Consider the following 24578-nt stretch of genomic DNA (forward strand, 5'->3'; position numbering starts at 1 on the left):
CAGGTGTCTGATGCTGGTTGTGTTGATCAGGGGTTATGGGGAGAGTGCAGGAAAATGGTTAGGAGGGAGTGATAGACCAGCCATGATTGAAAGGCGGGGTAGAGTTGAAGGGCCGAATGACCCAGTTCTACTCCGATCACTGATGACATTTAGAGGACCAGCACTCGGAGGACTCGCTGGGAGGACCGACGCCCGCGGCCGGCGCGTCCAGCGTCACCTCTTGCCTCCCCCCAATCGTTGACCTCGTTGGTTAGCGCGGTGCACTCCGGGTAAGGGGGGCCGCCATGTTACTTCCGCAGATTCGTCAGAAAGTGAAAAAATATTTAAAATGTTTTAATATAATGACACCTCTTCGAGCAAAGGCAAAATACAATTAGAATTATAATCACATGCATTTATATCGAAACCCATGGATCACCGAACTCCAGGTGAGAATTGGCGACCGAGCCATTTTCTGTTTCTTCTCTCCTTTTTGAAAGGTAAAAGTAGCGCGAGCTCCCGACGTCGGAGTTCAGAGCAAAAAAATTCCCCCGGAGCCTCCGACAAAAGTTTGGATTCAATGTTTGCCTTGACTGGCGGTAACTTTTGAAAAGCAAGAGTTGAGACGAATATATGAGGGAAGTGAAGTGTCCGAAGGCCTGTGGTCGTGGAGCGCCAGACCCGCTCCGTCCCTCACAGCGAGTCACCGCTGGGCTGCAGATGCTGCAGATGCTGCAAACCCGAGTGAAACACCGAGCGCTGCAAGACTCACAGGGCCAGGCAGCATCTGGGGAGGGAGAAACACAGTTAACAGTCCGCACTCAATGCCTTTCAATAGGTTTTGTTTTACATTTTCTGGTGCCTGCAATTTAAAAAAAAAATCGATTGAAGTTCATAAGGCCGGAGTTAGACACAAAATACCTAGGTGCAAGGGACAATAAACTATCACCATCATCATCACTGCACTAAACTTTTTATGATGTTGGAGTAAATCAGCGGGACAGGCAGCATCTCTGGAGAGAATGAATAGGTGAGGTTTCGAGTCAAGACCCTACTTCAGGCTCCTTTTAACATGTTGCTTTGCTGTTCATTCCCACTCCAGTCCCACGTTGCCGATGTCGTCACACTACCAAACCTAACTAACAATTATCTATTCTACATTTGATCTCTCATCCCCCTTTTTCTCTTATTTTCACATCGTACTCTTCCATATTGCTTGTTTCCCTCTCCTCTGACTCTCATTGGAGAAGGGTCTCAAACCGAAACGTCACCCATTCCTTCTCTCCAGAGATGCTGCCCGCCCCACTGAGTTATTTCAGTATTTTGTGTCTATCTCTGCTGTAAACCAGCATCTGTAGTTCTTTCCTACTCATAAAAAGCTTAGTTCATGATGATGATATTTATTGTCCCTTGCACCTAGACAGAGAGAAATTCTTTGTTTTTGCATATAAAGTACACAAAAGAGTCATCAGAAAGGCATGGATAGTTAAAAAAAGTAATCTCATCGGAAAGCAATGATTGGCATTTGCAAAAATCCTCTTTAACATAAAATCAGATCAAAAATTGGGACAGCCATGCAGTAGGAGATTTTCAGGCAGGTGACATAATGATCGAAGTGAAGGCTTCAGGAAACAGTAAGGTGGAGATGTGCTGCAGAACGATAGCTGAAGGCATAGTTGTCAATGGCGGAGCATTTAAAATTGGGGAAAGAAGCAGTGGTAACAGTTAAAGGAAATTTGCTGTCTTCAATAGAGATGGAAGAAATGACAGAGATTGGATGCAAACTAGTGAGGACATTATAGTACTAGAGCTGATATAAATTAGTAAACAGAAGTGAACAAAACGTGGTAGTTGTTTGTGTACTTCACATACAAGCAGTGAATCACTTTTGGGGGGGGGGGGGGTGGGGAGGAATAGTTGACATTCCAGGTCAAGACTGCACCAATTTCTGCCCCCAACCCACCCCAGTAGATGATGCTTGGACCACTGAGTTACCCCTGCAGTTTTTGTTTGCTCCAGATTCCAGTATCTACAGTCTTTTGTGCCATAGTCAAACAGCACAGAAACAAGCCCTTCGGCCTAAATCATCTTTGCCGATCAACATGCCCCACCTAAGTTAGATCAATTTATCTGCATCTAGTCCATATTTCTCTAAACCCTTCATCTGTATGTAACTATTCAAATGTTTTTTCAATAATGTTATTACACTTGCCTCAACTGGCAGCTTGTTCCATATTCTTAGCAAGTTTTGTGTGAAAAGTTGCGCCTCAGGTTCGTATCCCCTCCCACCTTAAACCTATACCTGTTAAATGATTCTTCTACTCTGGGAACCAGACTGCATTCACAGTATCTGTTCCCCTCATGAATATTTACACTTGGTTGACGAGAGAAAAAAAGGGAAAAGAGGCATTGATTAAGAATAAAAAGGATGCATGGGACAGGTCTAGGCAGCTGGGATCAACTGTATCCCGAGAGGTGTTTTGGGACCTGAGGAGCAAAGTAAAAAAGAAAATCAGAAGGGCAACAAAGGGCCAGGAGATAGCTCTGGCAGATAGCATTAAGGACAACCCCAAGAGATTTTATAAATATATAAAGGGGAAAAGGGTAACTAGAGAGAGAGTGGGACCCCTCAGGAATCAAAGCGGTCAACTCCATGTGGAGCCATGGGAGATGGGCAAGGTCCTCAATGAGTATTTCTCCTCGGTATTTACCAAGGAGAAAGACAGGAGGAGGAAATTGCAGGAGCTTTGGTTGAAATTTATCTTTAAATACAGGAGAGGTACCGGAAGACGAGGTTGGCAAATGTGCCTTTATTCAAGAAGGGCTGCAGGAAAAATGCTGGGAACTATAGGCCAGCGAGCTTAACATCTGTAGTTGGAAAGTTACTAGAGAGTATTCTGCATGATTGGATATACAGGCATTTAGACGGACAAGGGCTGATTAATTATAGTCATCTTGGTTTGGTACATGGGAGGTTGTGTCTCACAAACCAGAGTTTTTTTGAAGATGTGACCAAAAAGGTCGATGAGAGCAGAGCTGTAGATGTATATATGGACTTCAGTAAAGCATTCACAAGGTTCCTCGTAGGCTACTCTGGAAGGTTAGATCGCATGGGATCCAAGGAGAGATAGCTGAATGGATAGTAAATTGGCTTCATGGAAGGAAGCAGAGGGTGACGGTGGAAGGTTGCTTCTCCGACTGGAGTGGTGTGCCTCAGTGTTCGGTGCTGTTTGTCATCTATATCGATGATTTGGATGATAACATACATGGCAAGATTAGAAAGTTTGCAGATGATACAAAAGTGGGTGGTTTTGCAGGTAGTGAAGATGGTTGTGAAAAATTGCAGCATGATCTTGATTAATTGGCCAAGCGAGCTGAAGAATGGTTGATTGAATTTAATGCAGAAAAATTGAGGTTGCATATTTGGAAGTCCAACATGGGCAGAAACTACACAGTGAATGGTAGGGCTCTGGGTAGTGTGGAGCAGAGCAGAGCACATAGTTCCCTGAAGGTGGAGTTGCAGGTAGATCAGGTGGTCAAAAGGGCTTTAGGCACATTGGCCTTCATCAGCCAGAGTATTGTAAAGAAGTTGGGAGATCATGTTGCAGTTGTATTAGATGTTGGTGAGGCCACATTTAGAGTATTGTGTTCACTTCTGGGCACCGGGTTATTGGAAAGATGTTATCAAGCTGAAAAGGGTACAGAGAAGATTTAGAGAGGGTCTAAGCTATAGGCTGGGACTATTCCATGGAGCGCAAGAGGATGAGGGGTGATCTTATTGAGGTGTATAAGATCATGAGAGGAATAGATCGGGTAGATGCGCGGAGTCTTTTACCCAGTGTAGGTGAATCGAGGTCCAGAGGACATAGGTTTAACGTATATATTAATGATTTGGAAGAGGGAATTAGGAGCAACACTAGCAAGTTTGCGGATGACACAAAGCAGGGTGACAGTGTGAACTGTGAAGAGGATGTTAGGAGGTTGCAGGGTGACCTGGACAGGTTGAGTGAGTGGGCAGATGCGTGGCAGATGCAATATAATATAGATAAATGTGAGATCCACTTTGGCGGCAAAAACAAGGGGGCAGATTATTATCTCAATGGGGTTAGGTTAGGTAAGGGGGAGGTGCAGCGAGACCTGGGCATCCTTGTACACCGGTCACTGAAAGTTGGCTTACAGGTTCAGCAGGCAGTGAAGAAAGCTAATGGAATGTTGGCCTTCATAACAAGAGGATTTTAGTATAGGAATAAAGAGGTTCTTCTGCAGTTGTATAGGGCTCTGGTGAGACCACATCTGTAGTATTGTGTACAGTTTTGGTCTCCTAATTTGCGGAAGGACATCCTTGTGATTGAGGCAGTGCAGCGTAGGTTCACGAGATTGATCCCTGGGATGGCAGGACTGTCATATGAGGAAAGATTGAAAAGACTAGGCTTGTATTCACTGGAGTTTAGAAGGATGAGGGGGATCTTATAGAAACATATAAAATTATGTAAGGACTGGACAAGCTAGATGCAGGAAAAATGTTCCCAATGAGGCAGTGCAACGTAGGTTCACAAGATTGATCCCTGTGATGGAGGGACTGTCATATGAGGAAAGATTGAAAAGACCAGGCTTGTATTCACTGGAGTTTAGAAGGATGAGGGGGTATCTTACAGAAACATATAAAATTATATAAGGACTGGACAAGCTAGATGCAGGAAAAATGTTCCCAATGTTGGGCGAGTCCAGAACCAGGGGCCACAGTCTTAGAATAAAGGGGAGGTCATTTAAGAGTGAGGTGAGAAAAAACATTTTCACCCAGAGAGCTGTGAATTTATGGAATTCCCTGCCACAGAGGGCAGTGGAGGCCAAGTCACTGGATGGATTTAAGAGAGAGCTAGATAGAGCTCTAGGGGCTAGTGGAGTCAAGGGGTATGGGGAGAAGGCAGGCACGGGTTATTGAAAGGGGACGATCAGCTATGGTCACAATGAATGGCGGTGCTGGCTCGAAGGGCCAAATGGCCACCTGTTTTTCTATGTTTAAGGGGAAGGGGAAAAAATGTAAAAGGCATTTGAGGTGTAACTTTTTCACACAATGGATGGTGGGTGTATGGAACAAGCTGCCAGAGGAGGTAGTTGAGGCAGGGACTATCCCAACATTTAAGAAGCAGTTAGACAGGTACATGAATAGGACAGCTTTGGATGGATATGGACCAAATGCTGGCTGATGGCACTAGTGTAGCTGGGACATGTTGGCCGGTGTGGGCAAGTTGGGCCAAAGGGGCCTGTATCCACACTATTATTATATGACTACCACCTCAATAAGAAAACCCTCTGCGCTCCAAGGATTAACGTCCTAGCCTGCCCAACCTCTCCCTGTAGCTCAGGCCCTCAAGTCATGGTATGATCATCGTAAATCTTCTCTGCACTCTTTCCAGCTTAATGGCATATTTCCTGCAGGTTTAGTTTAGTTTAGAGATACAGCGCGGAAACAGGCCCTTTGGCCCACTGAAATTCCGGACTCTTAACATTATCCTTCACACACTAGGGACAATTTACAATTTTAAAAAGCCAATTAGCCTACAAACCTGTTCGTCTTTGGAGTGTGGGGGGGGAAACCAAGCATTCGGACAAAACCCTTGCAGGTCATGGGGAGAACATACAAACTCCGTACAGACAGCACCTGTAGTCAGGATCGAAACCGGGTCTCTGTCGCTGTAAGGCAGCAAATCTACTGCTGTGCCACCGTGCCCCAGACTGCTACAGGGCCCCAAAAGATCCCTTCCATCAACAGAACAGTCTGGAGGCGTCGACCCGCAAACACACTTATCCTCACCACACATGGCCACGGCTCAGCCTCTGTACCCCTGGACGCGGGAGGCAAGCCCCCACCCCAACCCGCTCACCAGTATCATTCCTTTCCTCTCTCCATTTTCTATCCCTGGATGGAAAGATCAATTACTGGAGGATATAGCTTCAAGGTGAGAAAGGCAAACTTTAAAGCAGATGTGTGGTGCGTTTTTTTTTACACATGGTGGTGAGTGCTTGGAATATGCCTCTAGAGGTGGTGGGCGAGGCAGATATATCAGAGTGGTATGTAAGAAATTTTTGGATAAGCATATGGAAATGTCGGGAATGAAGGGATATGGATTGTGTGCAGGCAGTTATGAATTGGTCTAGACATCATCTTCGGCACAGACCTTGTGGATCAAATGGCCTGTTCTTGTGCTGTACTTTTTTTATGTTCCATGCACAAGTGAAATTACGTATAGGACTATTGAAATTTTGGTTGCTGCAGCATCACGGGCACATGGACCTACACACAAATGCATAATTTATATATAAATTGAATTAACATTCTACAGGATAGTAAAAAGATAAAAAGCAGTAAAAAAAACATTAGTGTAAAACACAATTAGAAAAAATGTATAAAAAGATTGCAATACATCTTCTATTAATTTTGAAAATATACCAAGGCATTTTAAAAGGACAATTGTACACCATGAGATCTCTACACTTTGCTGGATTTTCTCAGAGCGATCACTTTGTCAGAACGGTGCTATCTCCATGTCGTTTGACAGTGCTTGTCCTTTCCCTTTATCGTTGATCTAATCATTCACCACCCAGGCATATGACTTTATATGAATCCTTTGTGGTTTAAAACACTATGAAGTTTCCACCTGGCTTTCTCTGTTCTCGAGAATAAACCCAGCTTCTGTGGCATCTCCATGTAACTGTAATTGCACATCCCAGAATTAGTCCACTACACTATTCTGGTTCAAAATTGTATCGTTCTTAAATGAGCATACAATCCTCCAGATGCAGCTTTTAGGGTTTTGTCTGCTATGTTTCTGATTCTCATGCCTCGGTACCATTTGCTTTATTAAAGTTTAAAACAAAACTATCTTCCATCTTTAAAGAATGTGCACAAACAGGGTTTCTTCCACTCTCTTTAAAATTCATTAATTTAACTCGTTTTGTTCTCCCATTTTCCCTCCCAACATCATTTCATGTTGAATTTTTGAAAAAAAAACTGGGCTTTAAAAAAAAAAACATTCTGTTGACTGGTAGACGTCACCCACCTGCCACTTTACGTTGCATCAAATATTATTATTAGTCGCAATGTTATTCAGGAAGGTAGATAAAAGCTCACCCTGCATTTCATTTTCTTGGAACACATTATTACTTTGGTCCCATTGTTATGGATCTACATATAAAGATGTGTTAAATCATGAGGGGAGTAGATAGGGTGAATGTCTTGTACTCAGGATAAGGAGAATTAAGAGCCAGAGGATAAAGGTTTAAGATAACAGGGGAAAGGCTTAATAAGAATCTGAAGGTTAACTTTTTCACTCAGAGGGTGGTGTCAGAGGAGGTAGTTGAGGCAGGTACTATAATAGTATCTAAAATATATGTGGACAGGTCCATGGATAGAAAAGGTTAAGATGGATATGGGTCAAATATGGTGAACTGGGACTAGCATAGAGGGGGCATCTTGGTCAGCATGGACAGGTTGGGCTGAGGGGCTCTGTTTCCGTGCTGTATGACTATGATTCTATCATCGTGATCTCGGGTCTTGGTGGCGGAAAGGTGAAGGAGTTAGGAATAAATATTCATAAGTTTCTTATAGAAACTTACAAAATTCTTAAGGGGTTGGACAGGCTAGATGCAGGAAGATTGTTCCCGATGTTGGGGAAGTCCAGAACAAGGGGTCACAGTTTAAGGATTAGGGGGAAATCTTTTAGGACCGAGATGAGGAAAACATTTTTCACACAGAGAATGGTGAATCTCTGGAATTCTCTGCCACAGAAGGTAGCTGAGGCCAGTTCATTGGCTATATTGAAGAGGGAGTTAGATGTGGCCCTTGTGGCTAAAGGGATCAGGGGGTATGGAGAGAAGGCAGGTACAGGATACTGAGTTGGATGATCAGCCATGATCATATTGAATGGCGGTGCAGGCTCGAAGGGCCGAATGGCCTACTCCTGCACCTATTTTCTATGTTTCTAAAAGCTTCAAGCTGAGTTTTCTAGACAGCTTTTAAAATATATTTTAGTGCATAAAGGAAAAGATGAGGGAACATGCGCCTGCCTTGCAAGTTGGTGGCGGAGAGAGTCAATAGCATTTAGTTCCTGGGCATATGCATCTCTGATGATCTGTCCTGGAGACACATTGATGCATTCATTAAGAAAGTTCACCAGTGCCTCTACTGCCTCAGAAATCTGAAGAGACTTGGCAAGTTGCAAGATATTCTATGTGTTCGGTGAGAAGCATACTGACTAGTTGCATCACAGCCTAGTTCGGAAATTTGAACATTTGGAGGCTGAGAAGATTATGGACATTGTCTTGTCCATCACTGGTACTCACCTCCTCACCATCAAAGGGATTGACAGAAAGCACTGCCTCAAGAAAATAGCTGACGTGACCAAAGGCATACTTCTCTTTGTTCTCTTCTCTGCTATCATCAGAAAGAAGGTACAGGAGCCTGTGAAATGTTACCGCCAAGTTCAAGAACAGCATCCCATCAACTTTTGAACCACCCTGCACCATCCAGATCACAACCGTACCTCAATCTGACCAAATCGCTGCAGACTTTGCACTACTATGGTTGCGCGGGATACTTTGTTTTGCGCAATCATGATCTAGTTTACTTGGAGTAACTCAAACTTATTTAGTATTAATTGCGGTTGTTGCATTCATGTGGCTGCAAAGCTGCAGCAAGCAATAATTTTACTGTTTCAATTCATATCTGCTGCCTATGACAAACACTCTTGACTCTTGAAGTTCACAGCTAGATTTCAGACAATCTAGATCTCCAAATGACGTGAAATTACTCTTTAATAAAATAACTGGTAACAAATCTTAATATTCCTCTGATAGCTAATAAACGTTTGCTTTTTCTTTTGCATTCACCTTCCTACACCATTGTCCAGAGCCGGTTTCAATCTTCATGTGCAAACTATGCAACTTGTTCTCTCCATGTCAAGACGAGCTGTTGACTCATGTCTCTGAGAAGCATGCAGAGGAAGGGCATGCACCTGATGATCTCATTGTCCCATTGCGACCTCTTCTGTCATCTGAGAAGGCTGAGAGAACTGAAGGAGGTAAGATACTAAAGTAATCATGTCTTAATGTGTTCACACAGTATATTTACTCTTGAATAATACTTCATCTAGAGGGATTAGGGGGTATGGAGAGAAGGCAGGTACAGGATACTGAGTTGGATGATCAGCCATGATCATATTGAATGGCGGTGCAGGCTCGAAGGGCCGAATGGCCTACTCCTGCACCTATTTCCTATGTTTCTATGTTTCTATCTCTCAACATGGCTGCAAATAATAGAACCAGTAGATCAAGAACTCTATTAAATCAATCAACTTGCTGAGTCCCAACACTGGATTAAAGAATCAAAGGCAATTACAAACCAATACAGTTTTTACTTACTGTGAAACAATTTTAATCTTCTTAGAATACATACCTACAAATCTTTCCTGTCCAAATGTCTTTTAAATTTTGTTATAGTACCAGCCTCACCCACTTCTTCTGGAAATTTGTTCCATAAACGTACCATCCTCTGTGAAAAGTCCTATTATTTTTTTCCCTCTTACAATAAGCTAATGCCTTCCAGTTCATGATTGCCCAATCCTGGGGGTAAGACTGTGTGCGTTCACTCTATATATGCCGTTCCTGATTTTATTTAACTGTTTAAAATCATGCCTCAGTCTCCTATGCTCCAAAGAATAAAATCCCAGCTTGCCCAACCTCACCCTATAACTCAGTCCATTGAGGGCTGGCAAACTTCCTTTTTTACACTCTTTCCAGTTTAATGGCTTATTTTGTATAGCTAGTTAACCAAACCTAAACACAATACTCCAAGTGCAGCCTCACCAACATTTTATACAACTGCAACATAATGTCCCAATTTCTCAATAATCTAATTTAGTGTTTAGAGATACTGCACGGAAACAGGCCCTTTGGCCCACTGAGTCTATGCTGACCAGTGATCACCCCTTACACTAGCACTATCCTACACACTGGGGACAATTTTCAATGTTTTACCAAAGCCAATTTAAACTACAAACCTGTACATGTTTGAAGTGTGGGTGGAAACCGGAGCATCCGGAGAAAACTGACGCGGGTCACGGGGAGATTATACAAACTCTGTACAGACAGCACCCGTAGTCGGGATCGAGCTCAGGTTTCTGGCGCTGTGAGGCAGCAACTACCGCTGCGCCACCGTGCTGCCCATGATAAAGGCTAATGCGCCAAAACCTTTCTTCAGCATCCTGCCTATCTCTGTAACACCATTTTCAGGGAACCATGTATATGTACTCCTGGATTGCTCTGCTCGACAACATTCCTGAGGGTCCTATCTTCATTTGACACCCCAAAATGCAACCTCACATTTATCTGAATTAAATTCTATTTGCTATTCCTTGGCCCACTTACCCAGCTGATCAAGATCCTGCTGTAATTCTAGGAAACCATACATTTTTGTGTCTTCTGCAAACTTACTAACCATGCCTCGTAAATTCTCATCTAAATTGTGATGTAGATGACAAACAACAATGGGCCCCAGCATCAACCACTGAGGCACACCATAGTCACAGGCCTTCACTCTATTACCCTCTGTTTTCTACAATCAAGGCAAATATGTACCCAGTGAGCTTTCTACCTGGATCCCAGGCAATCTAACCTTTGTGAGCAGATTGAACTGAAGACCCATGTGCTCCCTCAGATGAATGAAAATATTTCATTGCATTATTTCAAAGAGATAGCACCTGCGGCACAATGGTGCAGTTGATAGCAATGCTGCCTCATTCGCCAGAGACCCGTGTCTGATCCTGACAAAGGGGAAGCCTCCATTGTGTCCGGAAACGTGGCCGTCGGGCCGGACTTCAGGTCAGAATGAAGCGCAGGGGACTTCGGCCCCCTCTCCCTACTATCCTACTGGCTAATGTACAGTCCCTTGAAAACAAAGTGGAGGACTTAAGGGCAAGACTGCTTTATCAAAGGGAGCTGAGGGAATGCTCTGTGTTCTGTTTCACAGAGACATGGCTCACCCCCAGCTCCCCAGACTCAGCGGTCCAGCCTGAAGGGTTCTCCATCCACCGCATGGACCGTACCCTGGCATCTGGGAAAGGGAGAGGAGGGGGCGTCTGCCTCATGGTCAACTCTGCGTGGTGTTCCGACGTGGCAGTCCTGTCCAACTCCTGCTCTCCACACCTTGAACATCTGGCGGTGAAGTGCCGTCCCTTCTACCTCCCGAGAGAATTCACCTCCATTATCCTGACCGCGGTCTACATCCCACCCCAGGCAGACGTCCGTCTGGCACTGGAGGAGCTGCAGGCCGTGGTCAACAAACACCAGACGTCTTACCCCGAGGCATTTACCACCATTGCTGGGGACTTCAATAAGGCGAACCTCAAGAAATCACTCCCTAACTTCCACCAACATGTCTCCTGCTGCACCAGAGGACCTAACACCCTCGACCACTGCTACACCACCATCAAGAATGCCTATCGTTCTATCCCTCACCCTCACTTCAGTAAATCCGACCATACCGCGGTGCTGCTTCTTCCTGCCTACAAGCAGCAATTAAAGAGCGCACCCCCAGAAGTGAGGACAGCACAGAGCTGGTCGGGGGGGGGCAGAAGAACAACTCCAGGACTGTTTGGAGTCTAGACTGGGCAATGTTCAAGGACTCGGCAACGGACTTGAACGAATATGCCACAGTCGTTACAGACTTCATAAAGAAATGTGTGGAGGACTGCATCCCTACAAAAACCTTCCGAGTGTTTCCCAATCAGAAACCTTGGATGAACTTTGAGATCCGCACTCTCCTGAAGTCCAGACACAGGGCATTCACCTCCGATGATACAGTGGCCTACATGAAGACCAGATACGACCTTGGTAAGGCCATCAAAAAGGCCAAAAGGGACTTCTGCTCCAAACTGGAGGACGAGACAGATGTTCGGCAGCTGTGGCAGGGTCTGAATGCAATCACCTCCTACAAGGCAAAACCAGGAGGCAGCTCGAATGCCGGTGTAACATCACTCCCTGACGAGCTCAATGCGTTTTACGCACGCTTTGACAGGGAGAATACTGATGTGCCTTCCCGATCCCCCATTCGCTGCGATGGCATTTCAGTCTCAGTCACAGAGGCCGATGTCAGGAAATCCTTCAGAGAGGTGAACCCCCGAAAAGCACCTGGTCCTGATGGTATACCCGGTCGTGTTCTAAAAACCTGTGCGGACCAACTGGCGGGAGTTTTTACGGACATTTTCAACCTCTCACTTCTGAGGTCTGAGGTCCCCACCTGCTTTAAAAGGGCATCAATTATACCGGTGCCCAAGAAGAGTAAGGTGACATGCCTCAATGACTATCGACCAGTGGCACTAACGCCGGTGGTGATGAAGTGCTTTGAGAGGTTGATCATGGAGCAAATCAACTCCTACATCGACAAAAACCTGGACCCACTGCAGTTCGCGTACCGCCACAACAGATCAACGGTGGATGCGATCTCGCTGGCCCTCCACTCCGCACTGGACCACTTGGACAACAAAAACTCATATGTCAGGCTGTTATTCATTGATTACAGCTCGGCATTTAACACAATCATCCCCTCCAAACTGGTTACCAAACTCGCAGAACTGGGTCTCTGCGCATCCCTCTGCAACTGGATCCTTGACTTCCTCGTCCACAGACCACAGTCTGTTCGTATTGGTGGAAATGTGTCAGCCTCAATAACAATCAGCACGGGAGCACCTCAAGGCTGCGTGCTCAGCCCCCTGCTGTACTCACTCTATACCCATGACGGCGTAGCGAACCACAGTGCGAACTCCATCATCAAGTTCGCTGACGACACCACTATTGTGGGGCGTATCACTGATGGGGATGAGTCAGAGTACAGAAGAGAGATCGAGCAACTGTCCATATGGTGCCAGCGCAATAACCTGGCCCTCAACACCTGCAAAACCAAGGAACTGATTGTGGACTTTGGAAGGAGTAGGAGGGGGAACCACAGCCCTATTTATATCAACGGGTCGATGGTTGAAAGGGTCAAGAGCTTCAAATTCCTGGGCGTGCACATCTCTGAAGATCTTTCCTGGTCCGAGAACACTAATGCAATCATCAAAAAAGCACATCAGCGCCTCTGCTTCCTGAGAATATTACGGAGAGTCGGATTGTCAAGGAAGACTCTCTCTAACTTCTACAGGTGCACAGTCGAGAGCATGCTGACCGGTTGCATCGTGGCTTGGTTCGGCAAATTGAGCGCCCTGGAAAGGAAAAGACTACAAAAAGTAGTAAACACTGCCCAGTCCATCATCGGCTCTGACCTTCCTTCCATCGAGGGGATTTATCGCAGTCGCTGCCTCAAAAAGGCTGGCAGTATCATCAAAGACGCACACCATCCTGGCCACACACTCATCTCCCTGCTACCTTCAGGTAGAAGGTACAGGAGCCTGAAGACTGTAACAACCAGGTTCAGGAATAGTTACTTCCCCTCAGCCATCAGGCTATTAAACCTGGCTCGGACAAAACTCTGATTATTACCAACCACTTTCTGTTATTTGCACTATCAGTTTATTTATTCATGTGTGTATATATTTATATCATGGTATATGGACACATTTATCTGTTTATTACCTTGCCGGAGATGTAGTAAATGCCTACTATTTTCTGTGTGCTTAAGCAAAGCAAGAATTTCATTGTCCTATACAGGGACACATGACAATAAACTCACTTGAACTTGAACTTGACCTCAGGTCTGTCTTGTGGAGTTTACAGGTTCTCCCTGTAACAGCGTGGGTTTCCTCTGGGTGCTATGGCTTCCTCCCACCTCCCAAAGATGTACGTGTTTGTAGGCTAATTGGCCTCTGTAAATTGTCCCTTGTGTGTCGGGAGTGGATGAGAAAGTGGTTTTACAGAGAACCAGCATGCACAGGTGATCGATTGCCGACATGGATGTGGTGGACCAAAGGGCCTGTTTCCATGCTGTATCTCTTAATTAAGCAGGTTTTTTTTTAGACAAAAAATGCTGGTGAAACTCCGCGGGTGAGGCAGCATCTATGGAGAGAAGGAATAAGTGGTGTTTCGGGTCAAGACCCTTCTTCAGACTGATGTTGGGGGGGGCGAGAAAAAGAATGGAAGAGGCGGAGACAGTAGGCTTTGTGGGGGCGCTGGGAAGGGGGAGGGAAAGGAGGGATAAAGCAAGGGCTATCTAAAATTAGGGAATTCAATGTTCATACTGCTGGGGTGTAAACTACCTAAGCACAATTTGAGGTGCTGTTCCTCCAATTTGCGCTGGGCCTCACTCTGGCAATGGAGGAGGCCCAGGACAGAAAGGTCAGATTGGGAATGGGAGCGGGAGTTGTAGTGCTGAGCAACCGGGAGATCAGGTTGTTCAGTATGAAGTGAGCGGAGGTGTTGGACGAAGCAATCACTGAGTCTTGCCCATGTGGAGAAGTTGACTTGGATCTTGGACTTTCAGAAAGTATTTGATAAGGTCCCACATAGGAGATTAGTGGGCAGCATTAGGGTACATGGTATTGGGAGTAGAGTGATGAAAGGAATAGAACATTTGTTGGCAGACAGGAAACAAATAGTAGGGATTAACGGGTCCCTTTCAGAATGGCAGGCAGTGACTAGTGGGGTACCGCAAGGCTCGGTGCTGGGACCGCAGTTATTTGCAATACACATAAATGATTTAGAGGAAGGGATTCTAAGTAACATTAGCAAATTTGCAGATGACACAAAGCTTGGTGGCAGTGTGAACTGTGAGAAGGATGCTATGCAAATACAGGGTGATTTGGACAGGTTGAGTGAGTGGGCAGATGCTTGACAGATGCAGTTTAATGTGGATAAATGTGAGGTTATCCACTTTGGTAGCAAAAACAGAAGACAGATTATTATCTAAATGTGTCATTGCGAAAAGGGAAAGTACAACGGAATCTGGAGGTCCATGTTCATCAGTCAATGAAAGTAAGCATGTAGGTACAGCAGGCAGTGAAGAAAGCGAATGGCATGTTGCTTTCATAACAAGAGGAGCTGAGTATAGGAGGAAAGAGGTCCTTCTGAGGTTGTACAGGGCCCTTGTGAGACAGCTGGAGTATTGTGTGCAGTTTTGGTCCCTTAATTTGAGGAAGGACATTCTTGCTATTGAGGGAGTGCAGCGTAGGTGTACAAGGTTAATTCCCGGGATGGCGGGACCATCATATGCTGAGAGAATGGAGCAGCTGGCCTTGTATTCTCTGGAATTTAGAAGGATGAGAGGGTATCTTATTGAAACATATAAGATTATTAAGGGTTTGGACACGCTAGAGGCAGGAAACATGTTCCCGATGTTGGGGGAGTCCAGAACCAGGGGCCACAGTTTAAGAATAAAGGGTAAACCATTTAGAACGGAGATGAGGAAACACTTTTTCACACAGAGAGTTGTGAGTCTGTGGAATTCTCTGCCTCAGAGGGTGGTGGAGGCCGGTTCTCTGGATACTAGAGAGAGCTAGGTAGGGCTGTTAAAGATAGCGGAGTCAGAGGATATGGGGAGAAGGCAGGAATGGGGTACTGATTGGGGATGATCAGCATGATCACATTGAATGTGGTGCTAGCTCGAACGGGCTACTCCTGCACCTATTATCTATTGTCTATTGACACCTGGAACAGGTGATGCAGTAGATGAGGTTGGAGGAGATACAGGTGAACCTCTGCCTCACCTGGAACGACTGTTTGGGTCCTTGGATGGAGTCAAGGGGGGAGGTAAAGCAACAAGTGTAGCATTTCCTGCGTTTGCAAGGGAAAGTACCCGGGGAGGGGATGGTTTGAGTAGGAAGGGATGAATTGACCAGGGAGTTACTGAGGGAACGGTCTTTGCGGAAAGCAGAAAAGGGAGGAGATGAGAAGATGTGGCCAATGGTGGGATCCCGTTGGGGGTGGCGAAAATGTCGGAGGATTATATGTTGTATTCGACGGCTGATGGGGTGGAAGGTGATGACAAGGGGGACTCTGTCCTTGTTACGAGTAGGGGGATGGCGAGTAAGAGTGAAGCTGCGGGATATAGAGGAGACCCTGGTGAGAACCTCATCTATAATAGAAGAGGGGAACCCCCGTTGCTTAAAGAATGAGTACATCTCGTTATTGTTTGAATTACCTACCTGCTTCCCAACTCCATAACTCCCAAAGAAGGCCCAGATAATTCCTCGCATAAACCCCTGTTTGGCCTCCTGGGGAGTTCAGATTAAACAATTCAGCAATAGGACCTTTACAAAGGATTCCCTCTTCTATTATTTGGCTAACTTGTCCCTAAAGTGGATTATATTTATACCATTGGCACACCAGCAAGCTGCAGTTAGTACATTACAATTTGATATGGTCAGGTATTTTTCCTGGGATTTTATTGGCAAAGCATTCTGGTGTGTGATTGTCTGTGATGTTTAACACCTAAGAAAAATGTCTCCACTTAGAGGGATGCAAAAGGTAGTTAACATAATACCTAATAAGGCAATGGCCTTGCACCAATGTCACAATCAGCGTCAAAAACAACACCATATCTGGACCCAAAAATGCTCTGTGTAACCAAGTTCAGCTGATGTCACAATGAGCAGCTGGTTTGTATTGTAAGCTATATAAAGATGCAATTTACCTCAAAATGCACACACTGTGAACCTCAAGCTTGAACGTAGCGATGGGTTGCGGCAAGTCACGGCGAAGATCAAGGCGGGGCAGGGCAAAGGCAGCAGGAGGAGGAGGAGGTGGAGGAGGAGGAGCTAGGTCAGCACGACGTAGAGCAAAGGGTTGTGGGGATCGATCAGGAGGAGGAGGAGGAGGAGGAGGAGGTGGTGGCGGCCGCCGCCGTCGCCGCGGCGGCAAAGGCAAAAGTATAAAAATCAAGAAAAGCTGTGGAAAAGCAAAACGAATTGGCGGACGAAGAAAAGGAAAAGCACGTCGCAAATGTTGAAAAGATGGAATAATTGTAAAAGGCCCAGAACAAGAAATATAAACATGAAACAGAACTGACTGTTATAGCAAACATCTACCGGCCTAGAAGACAGCCCATCATGACTTTTACTGTACCACATCAATGTACAGAAAAATAAAATTCTCAAGTAGCTTGAGAGTTCAAAATGGATATTAGTTTTGTGTGTTTCATGGTATGAAACAATTTAACCAATGATTCTCTATGTTTAGCACACAAAAGATGTTCATGTATAACATGAGATTTTACTTTCAAAGTTCTAGCACGCAGAGCTGCTTTTCTTTACTTCTGGGATGCAAGGTTGATGGTGGACGTGGCATAATTATGGTACCATTATCGGTGGTATTTTATATTGACCATCAAAATGAATACTGTGGACTGGCCTCTGGTCAGAATGCGAACAATGTGTTTGCTTTAAGTAATTGGGGCTGCCATTAATATGAGGTAGATACAACATACAATAACCGATTAACAAAATGGTGGAAAGCACACACAAATGTACAGCATCACTAATGTGCTCTGCTACACAATTTCTTAGCAACTAATTACTTTTGTATAAGACAACATGCAAAAAAATCCAAATACCACTTCCAGAGCTCTTAAGATAAATTCTCCAATGTTGGGTAACTAACCAACAAACAACACACCCCTGCCACCTCCCATCATTTTTCTCCCACTCTCTTGCGCCCCACGCAATCATTTATCCCAATATTTAATCCGCCTTTACCTTGGTCAAGATTATTTTGAATCCAATCAAAGTCACCATGGATCCCATATGATCTAGCCTACCATAGGGGGTCCTTGTCAAATTCCTTAGAAGTAGGGCATAATGTCAGAAGGTTATGCTTTAGTTGCATAGGTACTTTGTGGGATCTCACCTGGTGTACTTTGCAGAAAATTGTGATGCAGGCTTTTATTTTATAGGAACACCACCCCTGTCCAACCCCACCTCTCCAGGTTACCCTGTAATGTTTAGTTGTAAATATTTTCTAGAATCATCTTATTCATGGTGGCATGGAAATGTTTGCGAATATTTATGTAATCCTGGACAATTCTGACTATTCTGTCTCCTGTGTTAATATATAGTAACTGCAAAGAGAAAGAGGGGAAGACCCAAAGGATCAAAGAAGAAATTCTACGCTGAAACGGAGGAGTTAGGAGATGCCAGTAACTGTATTCTGAGTACAGTGGGTAAACTTGACCAAGACGAGGAAGACTTGGAAGGGTCAGACAGTTTGGATTGTAGGAAGTGCAGTAGGAAATTCTCGAATAGGAGGCAGCTGCGGAAGCATCGTTGCTTTGTTGTACTGAAGGATGATGGAGGGGAAGAGGATGATGCTGAAGATGGTAAGACTTGTTTATCAATGATTTCATATTGTACATTTACATTGTAGGATTTCTGTTTTGATTCTTTTTCGAGATATGGTTTGATTTTATTTGCCATTTACAGGTGTGAAAGATTGAACAAGGAAATTCCACATTTTCACTTTGAGAAATAGTTGAGTTAACTAATTGTAACAACTTCAAGTCTCATTTGAAAATCTTCACTTAGCTATGTGAGTGCTAGATTCCCAATTTCACGACCCATGTTCTAGACGCTTACAGGCCATCCAACCAAAATTAGGTTATGATCGAAAGCAACGATGGCCTTTAAAAATGTGAATATTGAGATTGTTCTGATTCCTTCAATAATAATTTGATTGTAATAAGCTAGGCAATCATCATGAATTATGATCATTCTTTTTCTTTGGACTTGCCTTTATACCATTGCTGGGAAGGAAAAATACTTAGCTTTTACAGTCATGGATTCAGACTGGCCCTTTAGCCCAACTTGCCCACATTTACCAACATGTTCCATCTACACTAATCCCACCTGCCTGCGTTTGGCCCATAATCCCAATAAACCTGTCCTTTCCACGTACCTGCCTAATTATTCCTTAAACGTTGCAATAGTCCCTGCCTCAACTATCTCCTCTGGCAGATCGTTCCATACAGCCAGCAACACCTTTGTTTGAAAAAGTTACCCCTTAGACTCCTTTCCCTCATTCCGCCTTCACCTTAAACGTTCCCAAACGGGTGTAAATTTTGCCTACCCAAGGGGTAAATTTGTTGATTCTGGGTTTGTACATATTTTTTTTCTCATTGACTGACTGTATTTGGTTCTGATATACTGATATCTGTTCATCATTAGTTCTTCATAAATAAGTGAAATAACATTGTTATGTGCTATTAAAGTTGCCAGGAGTAAATGGGATGAAAAAGGTTGGGAACCCCTGCCTTGAACCTGTGTCCTCTGGTTCTCGATTCCCTTTCTCTGGGCAAGAGACTCTGTGCATCTACCCGATCTATTCCTCTCATGATTTTATACAGTTCCATAAGATCACCCCTCATCCTCCAGCGCTCATTGCGCTTTGTGCTTGAGAAAGCTGTGAGCTGTGTGTTAAAACATGGCAGGGATCTGCAGCCTACACAAATGACCATTAACACTTGGCCTGCAAAGAATTTGTTTGCAGAGGCAGCATCATTTCCCCAACTTTTATATTATTCCTTTCTATGAGGTATGGGTGCTTGCGCAAATAGTAACATCTATTCTTTTACCTTGCTTGGGACGTTGTTGAAATAAAATACGTTTCAATGTGAGGGTCGTTCAACTATTTGACCAACTCCTCTATTATGCTTTAAATATACTTAAGTTCTAGTGTACAAAATGGTTAAGCAAAGATATGAAGCATAAGATTTACCTCTTGTGAGGAAATTCTTGTCTCAAGTAGTAAGTTCCCATGAGCTGTGGAAGTCCTTGTGTGTGGTTAGTCTATGAGGACATGGCCATGCATGATTTTGGCCTCCTTTTAGAAAATGCGGTTGCTCTGTTGGTTTGTGTACGAACCACGTAGTTGAGAGCATAATCAGTAGCTCAGAAGTTATCAATGATGAGTAAAAGGGAAAATAAGGGAGGAGAAAAAAAATGAAACCAGTAATTGCTCCAAAGTAACATGGGATATAAAGACAAATTCTCCTTCTATGTTATGGAGAATTCAAAGCATTGTCAAGATTGTCATGATCAAGATTAGAATCTGTCTCTCCGTCTCTCTCCGTCTCTCTCTGTCTCTCTCTACCTCTCTCTGCCTCTCACTTTGTTTATTTTGTTATCTCTTGCTCTCTCGCTCTCTCTACCTCTACCTCATGCTCTATCTCTCTATCTCACTCCATCTCTCTTCCCCACCTCCCCTCTTTCTAGACAAAATGGACCCTGAAGTAGAGTTGGCTGATGAAAGAGAGAGGGCAGTAAAGAGATCACGTTGGCATAAAAGTGAAAAGTTGGCATATAAGGATACTGATCAAAACGCAGGAGGAAAGAAGCCAATTATCAGCGTGGTTCTCACAGCACATGAAGCTATTCCAGGTGAGTAGCAGTGAACTATTTATGAATCCCCTTGGCTTATCTCTAAGTATTTTCATTGCATAATGTATATTGTATAATGTATACTGAATATCGTATCTCTAAAAGTCTAAATCTGAGGTAGTCATGGTTATAACCGTTAGTGCTAATCCTTGCAAAAGCTAAAAATGCAATGCTTTTGGCGAGTGATGGGTGCAGAAATATTCCAACTACAGCCAACACCTCACCTATAACTCAAAGACTAAGACCTAATCCTTTGCTGATAGCATGGTGCTTGTTGGGACCCAAAATGATGAACATGGAACAAAAACAAAAAAAACACAAATAGAATAAAAACAAAAATGCTGAAGTAACTCAGCAGGTTAGGCAGCACCTCTGAAGAATGGATAGCTGATGTCTCAGGTCAGGACCCTTCCACAGACTGATTGCAGTGGGGGTGAGAGAGCTGGAAGAGGGGCGGGACTAAGACTGGTAGGTAATAGGTTGATACATATGGGGGGGAAGGGAGGGTTGATAGGTGAATTGTGAAGCTAGAGAAAGTAATGTAGGTGAAACGGGGGGGGGGGGGGGGGGGAAATAGGTTTGTCCATGTGGGACAGGGTGGGTGGGGTGGAACCTCCCTCCCTTGTGTCAGCCTAATACCTGCCAGCCTATTGCCACCTCTCTTCTGGCTGTCTTCTCCTACAATCAGTCTGAAGAAGGGTCCAGACCTAAAACATCACCTATCCATGTTCTCCTGAGAGATACTGCCTGACTCACTGAGTTACTCCAGCAATTTGTAAACCAGCACCTGCAGCTCCATGTACCTACAATTGGAAAAAACATGAAATGTACTTTTTAACTAGATTGATGTATGTTTCCATGTGAAATTTTGGTAACATAAAGGAAAGTGAATCAATATGTAGGTGCTTGAATATCTGGAATGACTGCAAGTGGTTTGCAGTGTGTGTTTTGAGCTCTTTGTGTTTAAATAATGAGAAAAGCAATAAAACAATCAAATGGGACTGAATGCTCCAGAGCCAATATGACAAAGGTTATTCTGTACAGCTCAACAATCCCTAGAATCCTTGGACTGCAGTTGAGTAGAGGAGCAAAGAGGTCCTTAGTTCAGTATAGGAGCAAAGAGATCCTTCTGCAGTTGTACAGGGCCCTAGTGAGACCACACCTGGAGTATTGTGTGCAGTTTTGACTTCCAAATTTGAGGAAGGACATTCTTGCTGTTAAGGGAGTGCATCGTAGGTTCACAAGATTAATTCCCGGGTTGGCGGGATTGCCATATGCTGAGAGAATGGAACAGCTGGGCTCTTATACTCTGGAATTTAGAAGGATGAGAGGGAAACTTATTGAAACATATAAGATTGTTAAGGGTTTGGACACGCTGGACGCAGGAAACATGATACCGATGTTGGGGGAGTCTAGAACCAGGGGCCATAGTTTAATAATAAGGGATAAGCCATTGAGAACGGAGATGAGGAAACATTTTTTCACACAGAGAGTTGTGAGTCTGTGGAATTCTCTGCCTCAGAGGGCGGTGGAGGCCAGTTCTCTGGATACTTTCAAGAGACAGCTAGATAGGGCTCTTAAAGATAGCAGAGTCAGGGGAAGGCAGGAACGGGGTACTGATTGTGGATGTTTAGCCATGATCACATTGAATGGCGGTGCTGGCTCGATGGGCCGAATGGCCTACTCCTGCACCTATTGTCTATTGTCTATTGTACACAAAAATGCTGGAGAAACTCAGCGGGTGCAGCAGCATCTATGGAGCGAAGGAAATAGGCAACGTTTCGGGCCGAAACCCTTCTTCAGACTGATGGGTGGGGGGAGGCGGGGAGAAGAAATGAAAAAGGAGGAGGAGGAGCCCGAGGGCTGAGGGAGAGATAGGAAGGGGAGGAGACAGCAAGGGCTAACAAAATTGTGAGAATTCAATGTTCATGCCACCAGGATGCAGACTACCCTATTGTTTATTGCATTTAATTCCAGAATTTCTGTCTCATAAAATTTCAAAATCAGTCAGATGTTGATTGCTGTGTTTAAAGTAGTACACCATGTTTTCTATTTAGTTTTAAAATCAGATCTTGGTTGGAGAATGCCCAAATTTAAAATTCGTAGAATTTAAAATAATGGATATAAAAGAAAATAACTCCCTATGATCAGATGATTTCCACTCCAGAAAGTTATAAGAAACTGTTGAGAACTTTGCAAACTCCTCATTATAATCTCCCAAAATTTTTAATTCAGGAAATCTTATTTAATTTGAAAAATTGCCCATATCCCTTGATTATTTAAGAAAGTTGAGCAAGGGAAAACTGGGAATTATAGATCAATTCATCTAACAGCTGTTGTTGAGAAAATATTTTTATAACTAAGGATTGAATAACTGAATATACTCTACATGCTCCAAGAGCCAGCATAGATTTGTAAACTGTAGTCAATTAAAATGATTTTCTTTAAAGAAGTGCCTGAATTTTTTAAAAGAAGGGATTGAATTGATGGAATACCATGGACAGTATTCATATTGACTTCTGAGGCATTCATTTATTTTCTTTAAACAGTGCTAACTAAATTAGAAGCTCATGAAATTGAAGACAATTGCATGCAGCGGTAGAGTTGCTGCCTTGCAGCGCCAGAGACCCCGGTTCGATCCCGATTACGGGGTGCTGTCCGCACAGAGTTTGTATGTTCTCCCTGTTACTGTGTAGGTTTTCCCCAAGATCCTCGGTTTCCTCCCGCACTCCAAAGACGTACAGGTTTGTGGGTTAATTGGCTGTATAAGTGTAATTTGTACCTTGTGCGTGGAGGATAGTGTTAATGTGCGGGGTTCGCTGGTCGGTGCGGGCTCGGTGGGCTGTTTCCGGCGCTGTACCTCTAAACAAAACTAAACTAAATAAATGTGATCAGCACGAGCCAAAGAGTAAATACAATGGGCAGTTTGCCTCATTAGCAGGTGAATAGTGGGAATACACACATATTTATGTTGTAGCTGGAACTATTCATCACATCTATAAACAAATGAGAAGATCTTAATGATGAGCTACTATTACGTAGTGGAGAAATATTATCAGATTAACTTAATAGTAAAGCTGTAAAACTGATTTGCAATGCAAGCAACTGTGAGGTCATCCACTTTTGGGTGGATCGGACCACAATACAGTAGATATCCAACTGTGTGCATAGTTAAATAAACGAATTATAGAAAAGACGAATGAATTGCTGGCCTTCCCAGGCCAGTTTGGTTTAGTTTAGTTTATCAATGCCGCATGCACCGAGGGACAGTGCAAAGCTTTTTGAGATGTGCTATACAATCAGCGAAAAGAACATACATGATTACAATCAAGCAGTCCACAAGATAAAGGCCAGTGGGATCAGACTAATGATAGTTCAAAGATTTCCAATCAGTTAGAGCACACCATGAGTGTGCTGTGAATAGTTCTCAGCATAACACTCTCGAACAAACTATTTGGCAGACGCGTAGGACTGGTTTAATAGAATGATACCTGGGCTGGAGTGAAATTATGAGGAGTTTTTTATGTTTTCACGGATTTATATGGATATGGAATGATTCTGGCTGTTAAATGGAATTGATTAGATAGATAACTAAAAACTATTTCCCGAGCAGAGATAATTTTGTGAATGGGACAAAAATTTAAGCCACTACCTTTTCAGGGATGAAGCTATGAAACACTTCTTCACGTGAATAATGGTGGATTTCTGGAACTCTCTTATTCATTTGGCAATTGAAGCTGTATAAACTATTACATTTAAGTTCAGAATTGGTAGATTTTTATTGGCAGAACTAGAAGTGCTTTGGGATGTTGGTCCAAAGGCAAGATAATGGCATCAGGCCACAAATCAGCCAGCACTTCAATCCATCATCCAGAACTGATTTGAGGGGATAAATGCCTATTGCTGTTCTTCTATCCTGAAAGTGCTATGGCTAAATTCTTGCCTCACCTTGTAACTACTAACCTGTGTAGAATGTAAGAAAAAAGTGCTATTTTTCTGTATACCAGGTGCCACAAAGATTATTCCCATCGAGGCTACTCCAGCTGAGAAAACTCCAGCAGCTGAACCTGCAAGGATTGGCCAGGACTCAGTTCTGCGAAAGGGTTATCAAGAATATGCTATCCAACAGACACCTTTGGAGCTGACCCAGAATTCTTTCAGGCGAGTCCACTTTGCAGATGAAATAGTTTAGATGGCAAATACCATTTACGTCAATTAAGTTTGCGCCTTATCCACTTTTCATGA

At 43.9% G+C, this 24578-nt stretch overlaps 1 protein-coding gene across 4 annotated transcripts in view; it reads left to right on the forward strand.

The window, feature by feature from the left end:
- The first annotated feature begins 244 nt into the window (after nucleotides 1–244).
- The window catches only part of zfat (zinc finger and AT-hook domain containing), a 104991-nt gene continuing 80657 nt past the window's right edge, over nucleotides 245–24578 (forward strand). For 2 of the 4 annotated variants that reach the window (XM_033019962.1, XM_033019963.1), the window contains exons 1-5: nucleotides 245–428; nucleotides 8889–9059; nucleotides 18017–18277; nucleotides 20169–20333; nucleotides 24341–24494. In XM_033019962.1, the coding sequence (XP_032875853.1) occupies nucleotides 410–428; nucleotides 8889–9059; nucleotides 18017–18277; nucleotides 20169–20333; nucleotides 24341–24494 (770 nt within the window). In that variant the 5' untranslated portion in view covers nucleotides 245–409. Of the gene's footprint in view, nucleotides 429–5516; nucleotides 5940–7955; nucleotides 8612–8888; nucleotides 9060–18016; nucleotides 18278–20168; nucleotides 20334–24340; nucleotides 24495–24578 lie in introns of those variants that run through there. The other 2 variants (XM_033019965.1, XM_033019964.1) reach the window with 2 other exon arrangements.

The sequence above is a fragment of the Amblyraja radiata genome, chromosome 4, assembly GCF_010909765.2.
Source record: "Amblyraja radiata isolate CabotCenter1 chromosome 4, sAmbRad1.1.pri, whole genome shotgun sequence".
NCBI classification, from domain to species: Eukaryota; Metazoa; Chordata; class Chondrichthyes; order Rajiformes; family Rajidae; genus Amblyraja; species Amblyraja radiata.